The 20,316-nt window shown below is 35.7% G+C and overlaps 1 protein-coding gene across 2 annotated transcripts in view; it reads right to left on the bottom strand.

Annotated features, from left to right (window-relative positions):
• pcsk5b (proprotein convertase subtilisin/kexin type 5b) overlaps positions 1 to 20,316 on the bottom strand; it is a 118,781-nt gene that overhangs the window by 34,282 nt on the left and 64,183 nt on the right. Inside the window, exons 16-23 of one of the 2 annotated variants that reach the window (XM_089119395.1) lie at positions 19,560 to 19,753; positions 19,371 to 19,455; positions 16,434 to 16,537; positions 9,942 to 10,080; positions 9,726 to 9,841; positions 1,346 to 1,448; positions 1,109 to 1,245; positions 823 to 1,023 (exon numbers count right to left, since the gene is read on the bottom strand). In XM_089119395.1, coding sequence (XP_088975521.1) covers positions 823 to 1,023; positions 1,109 to 1,245; positions 1,346 to 1,448; positions 9,726 to 9,841; positions 9,942 to 10,080; positions 16,434 to 16,537; positions 19,371 to 19,455; positions 19,560 to 19,753 — 1,079 coding nt within the window. Of the gene's footprint in view, positions 1 to 822; positions 1,024 to 1,108; positions 1,246 to 1,345; positions 1,449 to 5,231; positions 6,261 to 9,725; positions 9,842 to 9,941; positions 10,081 to 16,433; positions 16,538 to 19,370; positions 19,456 to 19,559; positions 19,754 to 20,316 lie in introns of those variants that run through there. The other variant, XM_039680388.2, reaches the window with a different exon arrangement.

The following is a 20,316-nucleotide window of genomic DNA, read 5'->3' as shown; positions in this document are numbered from 1 at the left end:
TTTTATTCTTAAAAAGTATTCAATACTTTTGTTTAGTAAGGGTGCATTCAATTGGTCAAAAGTGACAGACATTTATAATACAACAAAATATTTCCATTTGAAATAAATGCTGTTGGTTTAACTTTCTATTCATCTAAGAATCAAAAATGTATCGCAGTTTCCATAAAATTAAGACAAATATCAGCAGACAAAAATGAAAGTTTAATGACATTTGTAAATTTACAAGTAGTGCACGATCATATGAATTGAAAGTTTAATGAAATTTGTAAGCATTTTAATGTACTAATGATCTGTAATGAGTTCATCATTAGTAAACATTATCTCAAATTTCTTGCTATTTGAATATATATTAACTCTGTTAAGCATTGTATAATGTTTGTTAATGATTTATTAATCAAAGTTGTTAGAGTGATACCAATTACATTTTAAAATATATATATATATATATATATATATAAAAATAACATTAGTGTATTAATTGTAGCAATTTACTTTATACATTATTATTTTTCACATTGCAGAAAGGAGAATGAGATATTTTTTAAGAGCATTAAAAAAATGAAAATAAGAAATTTTGGGAACTTTGTAGTGAAAAATACTGGCAAAAAAAACAAAAACATAGTTGTTGTTTTTACACTGGGCCTACAGCTCATCCGATAATTTGATTTTCTGAAGAATTTTAATAATATTTGTGTAATAAACTCCCTCACATACCAAAATGAAGTAACAAGAACCTTAATAATCACAACAAAAAAAAAGAAACAATGGAAAAAGTCAAGCAATCCAATGGGAACATTCTAGAAAAGTTATGTTGCAACTGACCCACTCCACACAGCAGTCTGGCACACGTCCCGTCTTTGGGGTAGTATGAGGGTGCGCAGTGGAGACAGTGGCCTGTGGACGTACACACGGTGCAATTTGGAGGGCATGGATCACAAGTTCCCTTCGGAGAATGGAAATAACCCCCTGGACAGCTTTCACGACACTCCGTTTTAAAGAGGTACCGCTCCACTCCGAACTTATCTGTGTGAAAACAGAAACAGAATAGAAACAATGTTAAGAGCTCGTCTTTTTCTCTGCTAAACGAGGTGGCCATGACTCAGTTTACCTTTGCCACAGCGAGTGCATTTATCAGGCCCCTCGTCTGAACATTCCTGGCATGTGGGGTGGCAAAGATGACACTGTCCATCCCTCTCGTGCTTCCCAGAATCACAGCCGAGCACACACTGCCCATTGTCAAAAAAACTGCCAAAGAAAACAAAAGTGAAATCTTTTCCCCGTACACTATACATTCTGCCTCACTACAGCTGTATTTGGATATACTGTGGTGATGTAAGACTCTCACCGAGTGGACAAGCAGCTCATGCAGTCTTCACTCTTAGGTCCAGTGCACTTGTAACAGGTTGAGTCACACAGTTTACATTCACTATGTTCGCTTAAATACTCCCCTGAAAATAAAATACAGACAACACATAAACTACATACAGATCCATTATATAATGCCATGAGCAAACTAGAACATCCTACTTTATCTAGTGGGACTCTTAATTAGCAGTTGCACGTGAATAATCCAAATTTAAATAATGTTTGTTATATACTAATATTATAATGTTTATGTAGCATCACAAATAACTTGGTTTTGTTTTTTCCCGGAGGCATAATAAAAAAAAATAAAATAAAAAAAAGGAAAAATAAACAAACAAAATTAAATGAAAAATAAAACAAACAAAAACAAAAATATGTATAAAATAAAACAGAAAAATACAAATAAACCAAGCGAAAAACAAAATCAAATAAGCAAGCAAAAACCTAAATGACAAATAAGAAAAGAAATGAACAAAATTAAATGAAAAACAAACAAACAATGATAAATAAAAAAACGGAAAAAAAACTAAAGCAAATGACAACAAAACAAGCAAACAAAAAGAAATGATAAATAATTTTTAAAACAAAAAACTAAAGCAAATGACAAATAAACAAAACAAGCAAACAAAACCAAATTAACAAATTAACAAAACCAAATGATGAAAACAAACAAAACCAATCAATAAAACATAAATTGAAACAAGCAAACAAAACCAAATACAAATAAGCATACTTACAAATATATACAAAACGATAGAAAAACCAAGTGCTTACCTGTTCTGGGCTTTAGTTTTAATTACTGAGAAAGACTTCTGGCTGAAGGATTGACCGGCTGACAACTTAGATTACAGACAATTCAAAAGGCCATGCATATGCAGGATTCATAAATCACAACACTCAAGAGGAGAAATCAAGCTCATGCAGGATGCACACATAATATGAGCCGGCCTTAGAAAAGATCAACTGAAATCAGACTATTTAGAAGAAGAGGATTTTGTGAGTTGCAATTAATGACCACATAAAAAGATCTTGCACATACACCGTCGAATCACTTGAACTAAACCCAATGTCTTTGTTAGCATAAACAAAACAAATCTTTTTCAGAAATCCAAGAAAAGATTATATTAATAAAGATGAGTCATGACAGTAACTCGAAGTCGAGACACAAAGGCAACAGATTAATCTTACAAAAAACGAATGCAGCTTTATAACTCTCAAGGTGCCAGAATGGATACAAAACTATCCAAAAGTGATGTCATGGGACTGTGAAGAAAGCTAAAGACATTGAGTTAACCTTTAACCCCCAGGCTTTCCTTTAGAGTGAGCGGGATATCTATGGCCGACTGACCCTCCAGATGACCTCAGCTTACGCTCTCATACACTCTATTCATTCAAATCTGACAATCCTGATGCAAACGCTCACGACCCTACATGACCGTAATTGAGTTGTCAATCACAGGACAGCCAAAAGCCAATGTCGTCCCCGAGTTAAAGGAGTTTTCTCACTCAAATGGCTTATATTAAAAAGCTTAAGAATTACTTTGATATTCGACATAGGACTCTAACATTTGAAACAGCTAAAGTGTTAATAGTAATGGTTATATCATTTTATTCACCAGTGACAATGGCTGAGTGGGAGCACAAATAGTTCAAAAATGTTCCTTCTAAAGGAAACGGCCACAGGTCACAACAAGGGGCTGCGCATATATTGTCTCTGTTAAAGTCATTGTGACCAGTGCACATTTGAGTTCAATTTCTCTCTGTCAAATGCCGAATTCTTCCCTTTAAAAAAAGAAGCCTTTTGTGAGGAAACAAGGAGAAGTCGAATCATTCTCACACCAGTTCACCACAAGAATTTAACTCCAAACAATATTTCGTGAAGTCAAAGTAAGCAAGTGGTTCAACAACACTAGATTTTTCTGATGAAAAATGTGAGCGGTGCTTGTCAGCGTTAAATTCGACGCCAAAACACTATGGTGGTTGTTTATGGATCAATGACATTCTTAACTCTATATATGGCTCAGGTCACTTGGGTTTGTTTTCGCCCATTTACAGCCAAATTAAAAATTTCAGTCGGATTGTGCCTTTGGTGATCCTTGTGCGGCGGTCAACAAATTTTTTTTTAGATGAAATTAATGTACTATATTTTGGTTTTATAATGATTATATTTACTATTTTGTATTTTTATGGGATTTTATGGTATAAATGATATATTAATGAAGTAGACCTGAGCATAGACATTAAAACTGTCATTAGTTTTGAGCACATAGATTGGTCTCTTTTTAAAGAAGACACTTGGCAGATTAATTCATAAGTGAAAAAAGTGAACAAAGTTGTAGAAGTTCACGTTTATTGTTAGGAAAATGCACAAAAATACGATTTTCAATTTTTATTTGAAATATATAGGTCTCAAAACATACTTCAAAATATTACTCTAAAACTGCAAGAAAATCAAAGCCATAAATGTAAACCAGTTGGGTTTCAAATTTGCGGTGAGATTTTGTTAGGCGCAGTACCAAATGTTTCCACTGCAGTCATTTTTTACCGCGAGGGTTTCACGTGTGACCTTTTTTTTTTCAAGACCATTTAACCTTTTCGAATCATGTCCATGATTTTTCTTTTCCTTTCCCAAAGTTTCGTACCATTCCGATTAAGTAAAATTGTGTGGTCAAAAATGACCGAAGATTTCACCAGTAATTTGAGCAAGCATGTCATTTAAATGAGCAAACAAAAGTAGTCTCATTTAATCTCTCTGAGTCGTGTTTTTATTTTAAAGTTCATTAATAAAAAGATCAGTAAACCATTTGTTTCGTCCAGTCTTATCTACATGATAAAACATTTTATTTATCTTGGCCCTGACTACAAACATCTTCATCTAGACTAACTGTCAATGGCAGCCGGCTAAAAACAGAATTATAAAATAATTTTAGAAAACTCATCCGTTTTCCCCCCTTATTTCAATTGAACGTGGGTGCAAAATATATTTTAAGGTTAATAGAGATAAAAATACATATATACAATAAGAAAAAACGTTGCCAGAACAGAGTAAATGCAACACATTTGAACATAGACTGATTCTCTATATAACATTAGTTATGTAACGTTGCATGTATTGAGTCCGCAAAAAAAAACGTACATCATACTACAACTTTTTTTGCGTCATGAATACTCAATTAGCATTAAGTGGCTGCAACGCCATCCACAAAACACAACTCATTTGAACTAAGACCATTTATAAATCTTTTTCATAAATAAAAGGCTATGTCATCTTAAACCACAGCATTCATAAATAAAAGACAGAAATCCCCTTAACATTGAGCAAAAGTGGATTGGTCGAACATGTCCTTAATGAATGTAGAAGTCTAATTTGTTGTGTAGTACTATTAGTATACCTAAACATTTCACCTCGTTTCTGACCTTTATTAAAACGTAATACACTCCCCTCAAGTATTTCTCTTTTCTTTTCCCCAAGGACACTGCAATGGCATACAGTAAAAAATGGCCAGTATGATCAAAAATAAACAACTAAACTAAAAATTAACTTGAATTCACAAATATATGTTGGACGTCACGAATCCAAGACACAAATGTGAATTCAAAAAACTCACAACTCCATTATGTCAATAGCACCAGTTATGTGAATAAAAGTTTTATTCTCCCGTAAAGACATGGAATAATGAACTATTTTTAAGTGGCCATTTCAAAGTTGATTAAAATGGAGCGGTTTCACTATACATTTGCATGATAAATCAATAAAATATAAATAGCTGACCCTGATCTACCCGGACACACTATTCATTTCACATTAACTATGTAGGATTAATATTGTGGAGCTGTTTCATGAAATGGCAAGATACAAAAAAAAATGCATGTATAGGGATTTATTTCATTTTTTAAAGGCATATCACGAATGGCCTGGTAAGGTAAAATGAATTAAAAAGTGTTTCAAACCTCATTTCAGCTACCACGACTAAAACCTGTACTTCAGCCCAGTCAATGTTTCTTGGCTACACTAACACCAGTTGTGGTTACGCCTAGGTTTCCCGAAACCTATTTTTCCACTTGAATAATGAAATGCACACGCAATCACACACACATACACACACACACACAAACAGGTAAGAGATCTGAGCCTGAGGTGAAGAATTTCTGAACAGTGAGACCACCTGACATGACGGCATTCATCAGCTAAACGGGTCATTAGTGTTAGTACAATACTCATCCCTTCAGGAAAGTACTTCTTATTGTATCTTGTATTGATTTTACCGCAGTCGTGAAGATCAGGAGATGAACCTGCGCTATGGTTTATGTCGTTCCTTTGCTCACAGAGGTCTTGCTGAAACTTGTAGAGGTTCTCTGAGTGTGCTTTATTCAGAATATGCACAAACTGGCTTTGATCACTGCTGTCATAACGCGTGAAACGAGCGGAAACATAAAGAACCGCCCCTTCAACGCTCAGCATGTCGCTCCAAATTCTTCTCTGGACCCAAAGGGAAGAAAAAGGTAAAAAAAAAATTTGGCATCCATGCTTTGGTCACAAAATACCGACATGTATGATTTGCTGTTTATTACTGATCCCAGTCGCACCACCCTGACAGCTTCTGTCGATACGAACACGCGCACGCACACACACACACACAGACAGACACACAGAGATAAAGGTAGGTTTGTTGTAGTTCTGGCATCGAGAAACCTCACAATGTAGTCCCATATTCGAGGTTCCCGACCGGAATATAAATTAGCGGAACGTGAGCGGCAAGTGGGGCCGGAAAAGTTCCTTCAGCCCTTTAGAGAACATGTTCTACAGCACAGCTGCTGCAGAACCTTCCTCTGGCACAGATTGTTCTTTTTCACAAGCACACAGAAACTTCCCTCAGCCCACGATTCTTCATTTGCTTTCCAGAGAGCAGGAAGAGGAGAGAGGAGCAGAAACAGAGCACGCGATCGGGCAGCGGAGAGGAAGCGATGCAGATCGTAGCGAGGTGATGGGTGACAGGCGAATGTTGTTTTGTTTTGTTTTGTTTTGTTTTGATCCAGTCGATTGTTCGACGGACGGAGGATATCCGGGTGTGATTGGAATCCAGGATGAAAAGATTTGAAGGAAAGATCATCGGGAAGAAAAGGAGAACAAACATTTAGAAAGTGATTTAAAAATAAAATCATTTTTACAGTGTCACAGGTTTGCAGAGTATCTTTATTTTCCTTTGCTAGAAAAAGCACACATTATGCTCCACTGTAAAAATGAAGCCCATGTTGAACTCAAGGTTCCCAAAATGCACTTGGGTCATCAGAGGTAACACTTTACAATTAGGTCTCATTTGTTTACATTTGTTAATTTATTAACTAACACGAACTGACAATGAGCAATACATTTGTTACAGTATGTATTACCATCTTAGTTCATGTTAGTTAATTACAATCCAGCTGGGTATTGTTTGCTCTAAATCACGGTGCATTAAGGCGAGACACGGCAGGCAAAAACATTTTGGGATATTTGTCTTCAATAACATGTCTTCTTTCAGACTTGTGGTGAAAAAAAGTCCAAAATACACATTTAGGTCTTTATTTTACTACACTTTGTCTGTTTGCGTCGGTAGATTTCTCAAAAATTCTTTTAAAGTTGTCGTTATAAATCATCCTGCTGCTCAGCGATCGCGATCTGCACCCTGTCATAACATCAGTGTTGGGTGTAACTAATTACTAAGTAATTAGTTACTGTATTTTAATTACTTTTCCCTTGAAAATGTAAATTAAGGGATTACTCTTCATTTATCTGCAATTTAATTACAGTTACTTCTGATGTAATTGAGGTAAATACTGTGAATAGATCAATCCGATCTCACAGCGATTCGTATGCATTTTATGAGGTGTATAAATCGTACGAACGCACTCGTAGAAATTCATATGAATTATTGTAAAATATGTATGAAAAAAACTGTGAAATGTCATGAGATTAGACATAAAACAATAGTGGGTTTAACATCAAAATGTATTGTCTGATGTTAAAAATTATGTTTTTATAATGTAACCTTCTCCACCTTGGTCAGTTTAAGGATAATTCATGCAATTTTATAGTATTTATTTGAAAGAATTAAAACAGATTCATGTCCTTGTATTATTCAGCTGGTTGAGATTGATATGGGATTTTGAAAGTAATTAGTAATTAAAAGTAATTAAATACTTTTTAGAGAGAGTAATTGGTACAGTAATCTAATTACACTGTTGAAGAAGTAATTAGTAATTAGTAATTAATTACTTTTTTTGAGTAATTTACCCAACACTGCATAACACACACCGTTAGAAAGCTCTTTTTCTCCAGTACAACGCTGTTGGATCCAAATATGGTCATTTCCTTTTTATAAGCAACCAATCGTGAAAGTAAAAGGGGGATTTAACTCTAAATGCACAATCTCATTGGCTGATGCTAAATCTTTAAGGCCAGTTTTCTCAAAATGACTTTTCTCTCATATTCCAAGTATGAAATCTCCACTTCAGTAGCACCTATATACACCCGACTTTCCAGTCTTGTACCTAGTAATATTATGAAGACATTTACAGAGGGATTTGTAAATATATTATTCCTAGCCTGATTTATATAACATTTTATTCCAAAAAATAATGTTTTCAAGGCAATTGGCTGTATATTCTGATTTACAGGATAACAAAAGTAGATATCCATAAATCCCTGTGTAATTGTTTTCTCATGATCTAATGTGTGAACACAATGAAAAAAGAATTTTGAACCTGGCTTTATTCAATGCTCAGATTTCATTTTTTAAAATACATGCAAATTAGTGCATATTTCATTAGATAATGCCTCATTTGCATATTTAAACATTAAATTACAGAAAACTTGTAATATTTTTTTTTCTCATCTTAATGTAGGTAATCGACTTGGAAAGTTTCATTGTGATATCTGCTAGTTAAATCTTTTTTTTACCCTATTCTCCTGTAGTGTCTCGCCTTAACTAATGTTAACAAAACTAATTCCGATTTCCATAATGTTTCAGTAAATGTTTTATTAAAATTAACTTAAATTAAGTATTGTTCATTATTAGTTCATGTTAAAGTTCTGTTGTGGTGAAAATCAAGTTTGTAATGTGTTTTTAATATGCTTTAAGACAAACCATGTTCACTGGTGTTTCTGATGTCACAAACTAACCAATCACGTTAACGTGTGATCATCAACTAGTGGATCTCTGAGCTGGCGTGAGTGAGTGGAGGCGGGGCTAATTTTCATATTTATAGAATCGTGTATACTAATTGGGGCAAGGGTGTAGTTACATTCAAGCTATTTTAAGCCATGAAGACACTAAATATGTCACTAAATATGAAAAAACGCTAAATATGTCATTTTGGTGATCAAAGATGAGTTTACTTTTAAGGGATAAAATTATTGATTACGGAGGACTTTTAAACTAATGAAAACTTATTGTAAAGTGTTACCCATAAAGAAAAATTTGAGAATAAATTGTCCTGAAATATTGGGCACATCTCAAGAAACCAGACATATTTCACCTCAAAATCAGAAGAAATTATGTTCAAAATTATATTTTTGAATTAAATAAAATAATTTATATTAATACATTTTCTTAATGTAAAGTATTAATGCATCATTTGTTGTGCTGCAAATATAAATTTAAAAACCCATTACAAAAACTGAGAATCCATATTGAGAATCATGGAAAATAACAGTACTTTTCACAGGTTTAGGGTCACTACATTTTTTTTGAAAGAAATTAATACATAATGCATTCAGCAAGGAAACATTTTTACATTAAAAATGGATATTTTAAATTTATACTGTTCTTTTGAATGTTCTATTCATTAAAGAATACTGAAAAAAATATTAGGCATCACAACTATTTTCAATATTGATAATAATAAGAAATGTTTCTTGAAAAGCAAATCAGCATAATAGAATGATTTCTGAAGAATCATGTCAGGACTAACAATGCTGAAAATTGTGTGATTATTTCACAAGATTAAACAAAATTTGAAAATAAACTCAAATTCAAAAAAAAAAGTTATTTTAACTTGTAGTATTTAGCAAATGTTGGTCAGCATAATTTCTGGACTCAGAATTTCAACATTCTGACGTTCTGTAAAACATTCACACGCACAATAATAAGAATGTGCTTTAAACCCCCCTCCCCCTCTCAAAAAAAGTGTAATTTTTTATTTATTTTGGGGTGAAATGTGCTCTAGACATGTTTTTTTTTTCCAAAAAAGGCAATATCAGAAAGACAAAATCAACAAACCATGATTAATCCCCATGCAAAACTAAAATATTTTGCTGTACAAAAGATTCAGAGTAAAGAAAACACGAAAGCTAACAGGGATGAATCTACGGTACTCACCATCTTTGCAGATGGTGCTGACGACACACAAACCATTTTCCAGGTTATATCCGTTGACACAGGAGCTGCAGTTCCCCTCCCCCGGGCCTGCGCAGGCGTAGCATGTAGGATCACACCTGGAGGCACAATCACACATCCGCCACGTGTCAAACGCATCATTACCGCCTTCAATGGAAACACTTTCTCAGATGTCACATTCAGCAGTGAAGTACTGACTTTTGACAGGACTTTTGGACGTCTCCGTTGTCTTTCGTTTGTTCCGCCAAGTAATATCCCGCGCTGCAGCTGGAGACGCAACGCCACTCCTCGAAGTAATAGTTTGGAGCGCAGTCATTACACGCTTCCATGCCAGTTCCTGAGAACATGGACGACATAACATCATGCGCCACAAAAAGCAGACCGCAAATAATGAGATGCATAGAAGGCCATTGGCCATAGTGTATTTCACTCCAAAAAATGAACTAGGGAGGTTGTGCACTTTACATAATATGTTTATATATGGTTTACTTATAATAATTGTTTTTTGACTTTACATGTTTTTTTCTATTAAGGTCTATGTAATTGTGTCTCAACTTGACAGTACAAAATCCTAATGTGTTGTCTAAACACAAACCATTTATGCTAAGTAAAAAATGTGTACATCCAGAGGGTGGCAGTATAGTGTGAGCCGACTGCCATTTTGGCCGAACTTAATTTTATTGTGTTCAATCTGCTAAAATCTATGAACAACTTGAGTTTACTTAATCTGTTTGTGTTGGATTACATGATTGATTTGTGTTGCCTTAACTGAAACTGGGCAGTGCTCTTAGTTCCCAGCATGCTTTGCATATGGTTGAATTAAGAGAGGAAAAAAGTTAAAATTAAGTGTTATTTTATGTTTGTTTTTTTGAGTAATTTAGAAAATGGGAAGACTTGATAGTGTGTAATAGTGTTTAATGTTAAATTACATTGGAATTTTTAAACCATTTAAATTACAGTGGGTTACCATTGTGGAGAAGAGTGGGGAATTTTTTTCGACTGTCGACCTATTTCACTAATTTCAATTGCCTTGAATGAAGCAGCATGTAAATCTTAGCATTCAAGATGCTAATATGTGCTTCTGCTAGCAAATAGCTAGCTAAAGTCTAACACTTTAATTAAATGTCACTGAATCAAATGAAATATAAATGGATGAATGAATATAATAAAATGCCTTTGAATCACGTCAGGAAGTCTTTAAAAATTCACGTTGAGACTACTTAAATTGGGTAATTTAAAATTACATAATTCTATTATGTTAAAGTTACATGAACAAATTATGTTTGTTTAACGTAATCCAGTTATGTGGAACCTGTTGACAAATTATAATTAATTAAAGCCAACATATAATTTTTTTGAGTGTAGTTACAAAAACACAAATAATTTGTGACTTCACATTTCATTAGGGATGGAAGCTAATCTCAGAAAGAATGAATTCACTGATTTAGAGGCATGGACAAAAATGTACATATGTAAATTGCGTGTTAGAAATCAGGAATGGCGAGCGAACATTGTGCTTGGTACGATCTTCGTCTTCAAAACAAACTTGGGTCTTCAGCCGACAAATTTTAAATCCTGTCTGGCTAGCGCGCTTCCCTTCATGTTTACGCATTAAGTTAGAGTACGTGTCTTTTGTGGCGTTTATACTATGAATGCAATCTGGTTGAATGGGTTTTTGACTACCTCTGGAAGTGGTCAAAAGTGGACATGCTTAAAACGTTTACACCCCGTTTGCACCCGCATTTAGTGTCGTCCACTTATGATCCGATCGACCAAAATGCATCTTAATACCAGGTGTAAAAAGGGCCTGAGAGTCAAAGGTTTCGAACGACAAAAATCTGTGTTGCCTACATTGTGTTATCCTCTTTTTAAAATTCGCACCCTGTTGACTTCAATGGGGCAAGTTCTAAACCTGCTTTTAGCCTCTTAAAATCCTTGATATGTCATTACAAGTGCACAGCCATGTGAGTGGTGTTATTAAGAGTGACTACGGTCAATCTGACTTCAGTAGATGTAAAAGATATTAATAAAAATGGTGTTAATTCAGCCAGCTCACATTCCTGTATTCACTTCCTGTTTTTGGTCGAAGTCCACAGTAGGCGATTGTTGAGTTTGCGCTAACTAAGGTAACTAAGCAACAGTGTAGACTCAGACTGTCAGCCAATGATGGTGCTGTGTGGTGTTCTGAGAATATCAGCTCAAATGGATAATTCATCCATATCAGATGTTGAACACACGGAGGAGGTTTTTGAGTTTCATTTTTACCAATGATCACGCGCGCGAACTCGACAATCGACTACTGTGGGCTTCTACCGATAACAGGAAGTAAATACAGGTATGTGAGCTGGCTGAATTAACATAATTTTTATTAATATCTTTCACATCTACTGCAGTCAGATTGACCGTGGTCACTCTCAGAGGTGAGACCAAGTCATTGTTTTGCAAGTCACAAGTAAGTCTCGAGTCTTTGCATTAAAGTCCCAAGTCAAGTCCCGAGTCAAGACCCACAAGTCGCAAGTCCTCGAGTTCAAGCTACAAGTCATTAGTGCTTTTTGCAAAAATTACTGTCTCTGTGTTAATTACTATAGTAAATGAAATGTATACTAATTTATATCAGGAAGGCTTTTAAAATATGATATAATATAATAATACATAATATTATCATATTTATTCAAACTTAGTGGATGTGGATTGGTTGGTTGTCTGATTGGTTGAATGTGAAGAGTGGCAATGCAGATTTAAAAATAAAAAAACAAAAGTAACTGTTCATTGGGAAAATTTATCGTGATTTGCTAGCCTAGAAATCTAGACGCACCCTAGCGGCAGCAAAAATTATTTTGCAGCAAAGTGTGGTCTAGCAACTCTCCATAGACGTTTGAGCTGGAAAACCCCAACTCTGGTAGGGCCAATCACATTGTGTATAGAGTCGGCGGGCGGGCTTAACATAATGACGACAGAGTTGAGCCGGTCAGAGCAAGCTCGGACATATTCGGTCTGAAGTCGTTCATCCTCGGATGCGGCCGGCGCCGCGCGCGCTGTTACAAAAAAGCTGTGGCGAAACGATCAACTTGTCATTTTTGCCCACTCGTGCTGTGGCGTCGAGGATAAGGCTTTACTCCGTGTCAGTGCGCGCTCTGATCGGTATAGGTGCACGGACCTCTCCCGAATCATCTCCACCACCCCGAAGCACCACTACTCCGGCTCCGTTTCCCTCGTAAGCTGATATTAATATTTAAACATTCTCTATGATATTATTTTTTTTAATGACACACTGTCTCTTTCTCTCTCATACACACAAAAACACACACATACTGTCTCTTTCTCTCTCACACATATGTAGGCTAGTTATAAACTCTTTTGACTTTTAATGATTAGTGTTTTATTTTGAAAGTTTGCAGGTCGTGTAAAAAACAAAAAAATCCCTTATTTTGGGGATGGATTCTGGGAAATCTCTCTTATTTTCAATGTTGACAGCTGGACTGGATGCGGTAAAAGTTTAATATATCAACTTGCTCCGCTGAGTACGTCACCTTCTTCGTTGCTCTGATTGGCTTTAGCGCTATCCAATTGCGTGCAGAGAGAATTTGAAAGACAACCGTTTATCCCGCCCCTCGGATTGAGCCCCGTCAATGATGAGTTTCCAGACCTAACATCTTGATGTAGGTCTGGCATGCCAGGCTAGTGATTTGCTGCACATTAAGTTTAAAATATTGAGTCCCTGGTTAAACTATTTTGTTAACGCGACAGTAATTGTACTAGAACATTTCTTTTTCCATGGCGACATATCAAGCGTCACGTGACACTTTTTGGGGCTATGTGCCATAGCTATGTTCCTGTCATGTACAAAATGTAACGTAAATCCATCCATTTCTCCCAAAAGACATGAAAGTGAGTGGCTGGTAAACAGGGAGAAGACTTTATAGTTACCTATAGGCTAAAATGTGCGTTTGTTGTGGGGGAAAAAATAACATGTCTCAAAATTACATTTGAATGGTTTATTATTTCCGCTTACTTAGTTTCTTTCTCAAATTATAAATGGTTCGCTAGTACTTGTGTATTTAAATGCCTGAAAAAGAAAACAGAAAACATTATTTGGTTGAAAACTGTCTGAAAGTGTGATAATAAATGACAACTGACACGCGCTGCTGAACGCACTCTATCACGTGTTCTCTGGCTCAGTGCCAAACGTGCGAAAGCAGCGCTAATCAGCGCTGTGATCATGCGTCAATGACACAGCACTATACTACAGTCAGCGATTATTACAACTCTGATCTGTGGTTTTAGAAGGTAGGTCAAGTCTTTCCAAGTCACAGGGCTCAAGTCCGAGTCAAGTCGCGAGTCATTATTGTCAAAGTCTAAGTCGAGTCGCAATTCATCTTTGAATATGTCAAGTCGAGTCGCAAGTCATCAAATTTGGGACTCGAGTCCAAGTCAAGTCCAAGTCATGCGACTCGAGTCCACAACTCTGGTCACTCTTAATAACACCACTCATATGGCTGTGCACATATAATGACAAATAAAGGATGTTAAAGGACAACTCCGGCGCAAAATGAACCTTTGGTCTAATTACACATTGTTACCTAGTAAACCGTTATCTGAGATTTGTTTTCATGATTGCCGAATGTAAATAGTTTTATCTCTAAAAACAGTTTAGCCTATAACGCTAGTATAATGCTAGTATATAGGGCATAGAGTAATGACAAATAAAAATCGCTTGTTATTACCACTAACAAGGCTCAAAATAGCCCCACACCAAAACGACAGCATAACAAGAGTCCCTACATTCAAACCGAAGCATTGAGAACTTTGTCAGTGTCCAAACAGTTTAATAAGAAGATATTTTATACACACAGTCAACTTCGCGAATACAGGAAGAAGCCATCTTGGAAAAATAGTCTCGACCAGTCGATCTACGAACGCCGATCCAAGTGCGGTGGTGAGATGTGAATAAGGTGATAAGGTGAGCGCGAACAGTAGGCTACGTGTATATGAAGAGAAGAAAACGGTTTGTGTTTGTGTTTCTTCCGAAAACAACTGAACATATGAGATTCTGCACAGTTCAGCGCACTTGGATCGGCGCTCGTAGATCGACTGGTCGAGACTATTTTTCAAAGATGGCTTCTTCCTGTATTCGCGAAGTTGACTGTGTGTATAAAATATCTTCTTATTAAACTGTTTGGACACTAACAAAGTTCTCAATGCTTCGGTTTGAATGTAGGGACCCTTGTTATGCTGTTGCGTTGGTGTGGGGCTATTTTGAGCCTTGTTAGTGGTAATAACAAGCGATTTTTATTTGTCATTACTCTATGCCCTACATACTAGCATTATACTAGCGTTATAGGCTAAACTGTTTTTAGAAATAAAACTATTTACATTCGGCAATCATGAAAACAAATCTCGGATAACGGTTGACTAGGTAGCAATGTGTAATTAGACCAAAGGTTCATTTTGCGCCGGAGTTGTCCTTTAAGAGGCTAAAAGCAGGTTTAGAACTTGCCCCATTGAAAATCAACAGGGTGCTAATTTTAAATAGAGGATAACGCGGTGTAGGCAACACCGATTTTTGTCGTTTTTTTCTGTGCTGACAGCACTCCAAATGTACAAAAAAATGAGCTCAATGTTAAAATAAGTTCTCCTTTAATCAATTTAGTGTAAATGCATTGTACATACGATTTTCATTGTACAATTTAAGTAACTCCCGTTATAATAAATAATATAATAGAATTAATTTAGCTTGCGCTTTAGAAAACAACAGCCTTAGTGATTATAAAAGGGAGGCTCTTCTCTTGCTTTCTATTTATTAGTCATTCACAATCTGAATACAAGTTTAGTTTTTCGTGCTGCTAAATTTCTGAATTGAAAAGCATATTTAAATGTGAAATTGAATTGGAAACTGCGATGACTGATAATCGATAAGACAAAACTGGACAACTTTTTTAAAGTCCTTAATTCTGCAGTTTTTTGCTATATACTGAAATTGGTACAGCAAACTGGTGTTACTGGATGTTACTGGTACCAAGTAATGAGATTTTAGTACCGTGATAACAGACATATGTCATAATTTTGATTTTAGTATTAATGACATGCTAATAAATAAAAATTCTAAACTGACATGAAAACTCAATTATGAAATTATTAGAACCTAAGTAAAAATTGTGAGATAAAAAGTCAAAATGATTTCAGAATTATGACTTTTTAAATATACATATTTATATATATATTTATATATATTTTATGCACCATTTTTTAAATCTGGTGCAGAATCAGAGCTAACAACAGTAATTATGCTGGATGAACTATATTCAGAAGCTAAGCACTGGTTGTTCTGCAAAGCATTAGTAATTAGCTGCCGTGTCTGAACACTGGAGTTAACGGCACAGACATAACGGTCTCAGAAGGCACAGTCTTGTTAAGTCTAGAACTTCAAAATTACATAATACTGTGCATCACAACGAATATAGCTTCTCGTCATTTTTGGATTAAAAATTGCTGACTAATAGGGGCATATATGCATTACAAAAATATAATGGCCAATCAGTGTTCTCTCCCACAGTTTATTTTATTTTATATTTTATAACTAGTTTATTTTTCATTATTTTATAAATTACATTTAAGTGAAAGGTTGTAATCAACTTCTATTGTAAGCCTAAATGGAAAATAAAGTGCTTTAAATAAATGTACAATGTTTACCTGCACAGGTGGCACAAGTCGTGTGGCACTTTTCACATGCCCGTCGGTGCCCATTATAATAGGTCCCAACTTCACAGCTCAGTTGGCACTTATTCGCCTGTAGGCTGTAGACAGAAAGAGAGAATTACTCAAAAAGGGTTCAACGCTGAGGCTGAGACACAAATATATTTCTTACACTTTACATCACTGTATAAAATTTATTGAGGGAGCAAACCTCCATAGGGGGCGCCAGAGCATGTCAGGACAAAACGATATTAAATTTACCATTAAAATCAATATAATGAATAAATATAGAAATGTATATATATATATATATATATATATATATATATATATAAACAAAAAATATAAACAATAATACAAATATGTAAATAATGATATATAAACTAAATATAATATTCATGACAATTAATATGTAATATTTCTAAACCAAGAAAACCATTTCTAAAATATTTAATTGGATAGAAATTGCTATTTGTTGTACAAAAAATACCTGTTAATACCATGATTCATGCATATACATTTATGATTTATGTAAATAAACCATAAAGAACAGTAAGCAGAAATCTATATTTAAATGTGCATCCATTTTTGATCATATTCACCAGGGGTGCCATTAATAAAAGCACCACTGTGTATATATCTATGTGTAAAAAAAATAATTTGCAATGTTTATCCTTTTGATCTTTCATTAAAAAAAAATAAAAATAATTCGCACAAATCTAACCTTTCATTGAAGTACAAGACTTGAAAGTGTGTGTGTGTGGCTCCCTGTTGTTAAATACTTTTTACAACCTCCTTTTGCCAAGATAACAACTCTGAGTCTTCTCCTATAATGCCTGATGAGTTTGGACAACACCTAACAAGAGACCATTCCTCCTTACAGAATATCTCCAGATCCTCCAGATTCACAAGTTCATGTTGGTGCTTCTCTTCAGTTTACCCGACTTTTTCTATAGGGTTCAGGTCTGGGACTGAGACGGTCATGGCAGAAGCTTAATTTTGTGCTCAGTGACCCATTTTTGTATTGATTTTGATGTTTGTTTTGGACCCTTGTCCTGATGGAAGATCCAAACACACCCCATTATAAAATTTCTAGCAGAGGCCATGAGGTTTGGATTTTTTATATGTTGGTATTTGATAAAATCCATACTACCATGAACAAGATGTCCAGGACCTCCAGCAAAAAAATAGGCCCACAACATATAAGATCCAGCGGTATATTTAACAGTAGGCATGGAGTACTCTTCATCCCTGTTTTCACCAAACACATCTTGTGTTTGCTGCCAAAAAGCCCTTTTTTGTTTCATCTGACCACAGAACCCTGTGCCGTTTGAAGATCGGTTCATCCACTAAATATACTAGAGTTTGTTTTTGGACGAGCGAGGAGGATTTTCCTTGAAACCCTTCAAAACAACATGTGATGTAGGGGTTGTTTGATATATTTGTATAGTATAGTTTGATATACTCACCCTCATGTTCTTCCAAACCTCTATGTGTTTATTTGTTCTGCTGAACACAAAGGAAGATATTTGGAAGAATGTTTTAATCAAACAGATCTCATTCCCCATCGACTACCATAGTAGGAAAAAATACATACTATGGTAGTCAATGGGGAATGAGATCTGTTTGATTAAAACATTCTTCCAAATATCTTCCTTTGTGTTCAGCAGAACAAATAAACACATAGAGGTTTGGAAGAACATGAGGGTGAGTAAATACTGACAGAATTTTCATTTTTGGGTGAACTAACCCTTTAAGGCAATATAGACACTCCTGGCAGATTCGTATCATCTTTAGTTGATTGGAACTTCTTAATTCTCGCCCTGATGGTCAAAATGGGATTTTTCTATTCTTTAGCTATTTCTTACAGCCACTTTCTATTTTGTGAAGCTCAACAATCTTTTGATGCACATCAGAACCATGTTCTTTGGTTTTACTCATTGTGATGGATGATTCAGGGAATTTGGCCTTTGTGTTTCCTCATGTTTTAACTCCCGTGAAGCAAGAAGTCATAGTGTTCCTAGTCCTCCTGGTGTGCTAAAAAAGAATGTACTTCAGAGATATTTTACTTGTAAAAAATTCTAGGGGTACCAACAAAGTGTTTTGGAGAAAAACATTTCATAATGTGATTTCCCCCCACTTTCAAGTATTTTACTTCAACGAAAGGTTAGATTTTTGCTATTTTCTTAATGAAAGATCAGAAGGATAAACAATGCAGATTTAATTTTTTATAGGCATTTTTGATCACATTTACCATTTGGCATTAATTCTGAGCACCACTGTGTGTATATATATATATATATATATATATATATATGCGTGTGCGTGTGTGATTATAGTAGATTGCAAAAAAAAAAAATGAATGACTAGCCATATGAATAATTACAAAGACTGTAATTGCAACCTTAAACTGAGGGCAGAAAAATGTATCTCATCTGCGCTCTAGCTCTGCAATCCAGTTTCATACGAACTATAGTCTAAACAAGTCTGAATAGATCAACAACGATGGATTAAAGTCCAAATGAGTGGGTGAAAAACCTTTACGTATATATTCACAGAACGCTTCAAAACAATTCACAGAACAGCTGCTGCATATTACGCCAGATATTCTGCCATGACCCGTTTTTCTTTTCTCTCTCCATTTTCCACATAACTCTCTCTCTCTTTATCTAACGCCAGAGAGGAGTAGGAAAAGCCCAAGTAAAAATCGCTCACTAGAGACAGTATTTCAACATACATCTGAACTCAAGAGCTCGACAATGTGTAACAGGATGTTTCCAATGATAATTTAGTGTCTGGCCAGCGTGGCCTTACCTTGAAAAAAATGGGAGTCCAAGATTCCGACTAGATTTCAGTCCAAATCTTAGTAAAAAACAAAGAAATCCCTAGGAGGTGGAATATTGTATTCGCAACGGGCTGAATGTGGGGAATCACCTGAGACCAGTTTGGCATTCTGTGCAGATGTTCGCCGAGGTGCACTTCTTGCAGTTGTCGCTGCATTTCCGGCACATGGTGGAGTCTGCGGGAGAACAATCACATGAGGTCTCAATTCAACATTCATCTTCAGCCAATCAGCATGTACAGTACGTTTTCTGGAGTGAGATGGCGTGTGAATGGACTTGCCAAGGTCCAGGTAGAAGCCGTCGAGACAGGAGCTGATGCAGTTGTTGGCTCCTTCCACCAGGTAGAGACCCGGGCGACAGGTGGAACACTGATCGCTGCGACTGCCGACACAAGACTCGCACAGCGGAGAGCACTTCTTACAGCGCTTCTTATCGTCCCGGAAAAACCCAGACGGACACTCGGGAACACACGTCCTGAGAGACGCACAAGGCGGAGGTGGAAAGAGAAAGACAGACACAGACAGGAAGAGCCACATGAGACCAGAAAAATCAACATCTGGCAGTCGTGAGGAAAGACTTTCACCAGGAAACAAAGGCAAAAGTCAGGGTCTGAGAAAGCCATCAGCTCCAGACGTGGTGTGAGCACGGCTTGTGTAGCTTGGGATGCCAGAGAAAACAATATCTATAAATGTAATCAGGACACGCGCAGACAGACGCAGCCGTACAGCTGTTGTCGGCATGCGATTCGGTGTTTTTATAGGAGTTAATTAATCTTTTGACTCAAAGTTAAATCATTTTCACTAATATTTTTCAGAAAAAAAAAACCTTTCAGAAAACACCCAATTCTTTAGTCATAATGCTTCATATTGTGGTCTTATATTTCACACCAAACTTACTTCAGTTTTAAATAATAATTAAAGAAAAGCAGCACTGCTAACAGAAAATTCATTTTGCCAAATGGGTCAACAAACAAGAGTGTACAATAGAAAAGGGAAAATCTAGTTCAAAACACACGTGCCAAGTTCTTAGAAATGTGC

Source organism: Pimephales promelas, chromosome 14 (assembly GCF_988280905.1).
Source record: "Pimephales promelas chromosome 14, fPimPro1.hap1.1, whole genome shotgun sequence".
In the NCBI taxonomy this organism is placed as follows: domain Eukaryota; kingdom Metazoa; phylum Chordata; class Actinopteri; order Cypriniformes; family Leuciscidae; genus Pimephales; species Pimephales promelas.
This window is presented reverse-complemented; position numbering and strand designations above follow the sequence as displayed.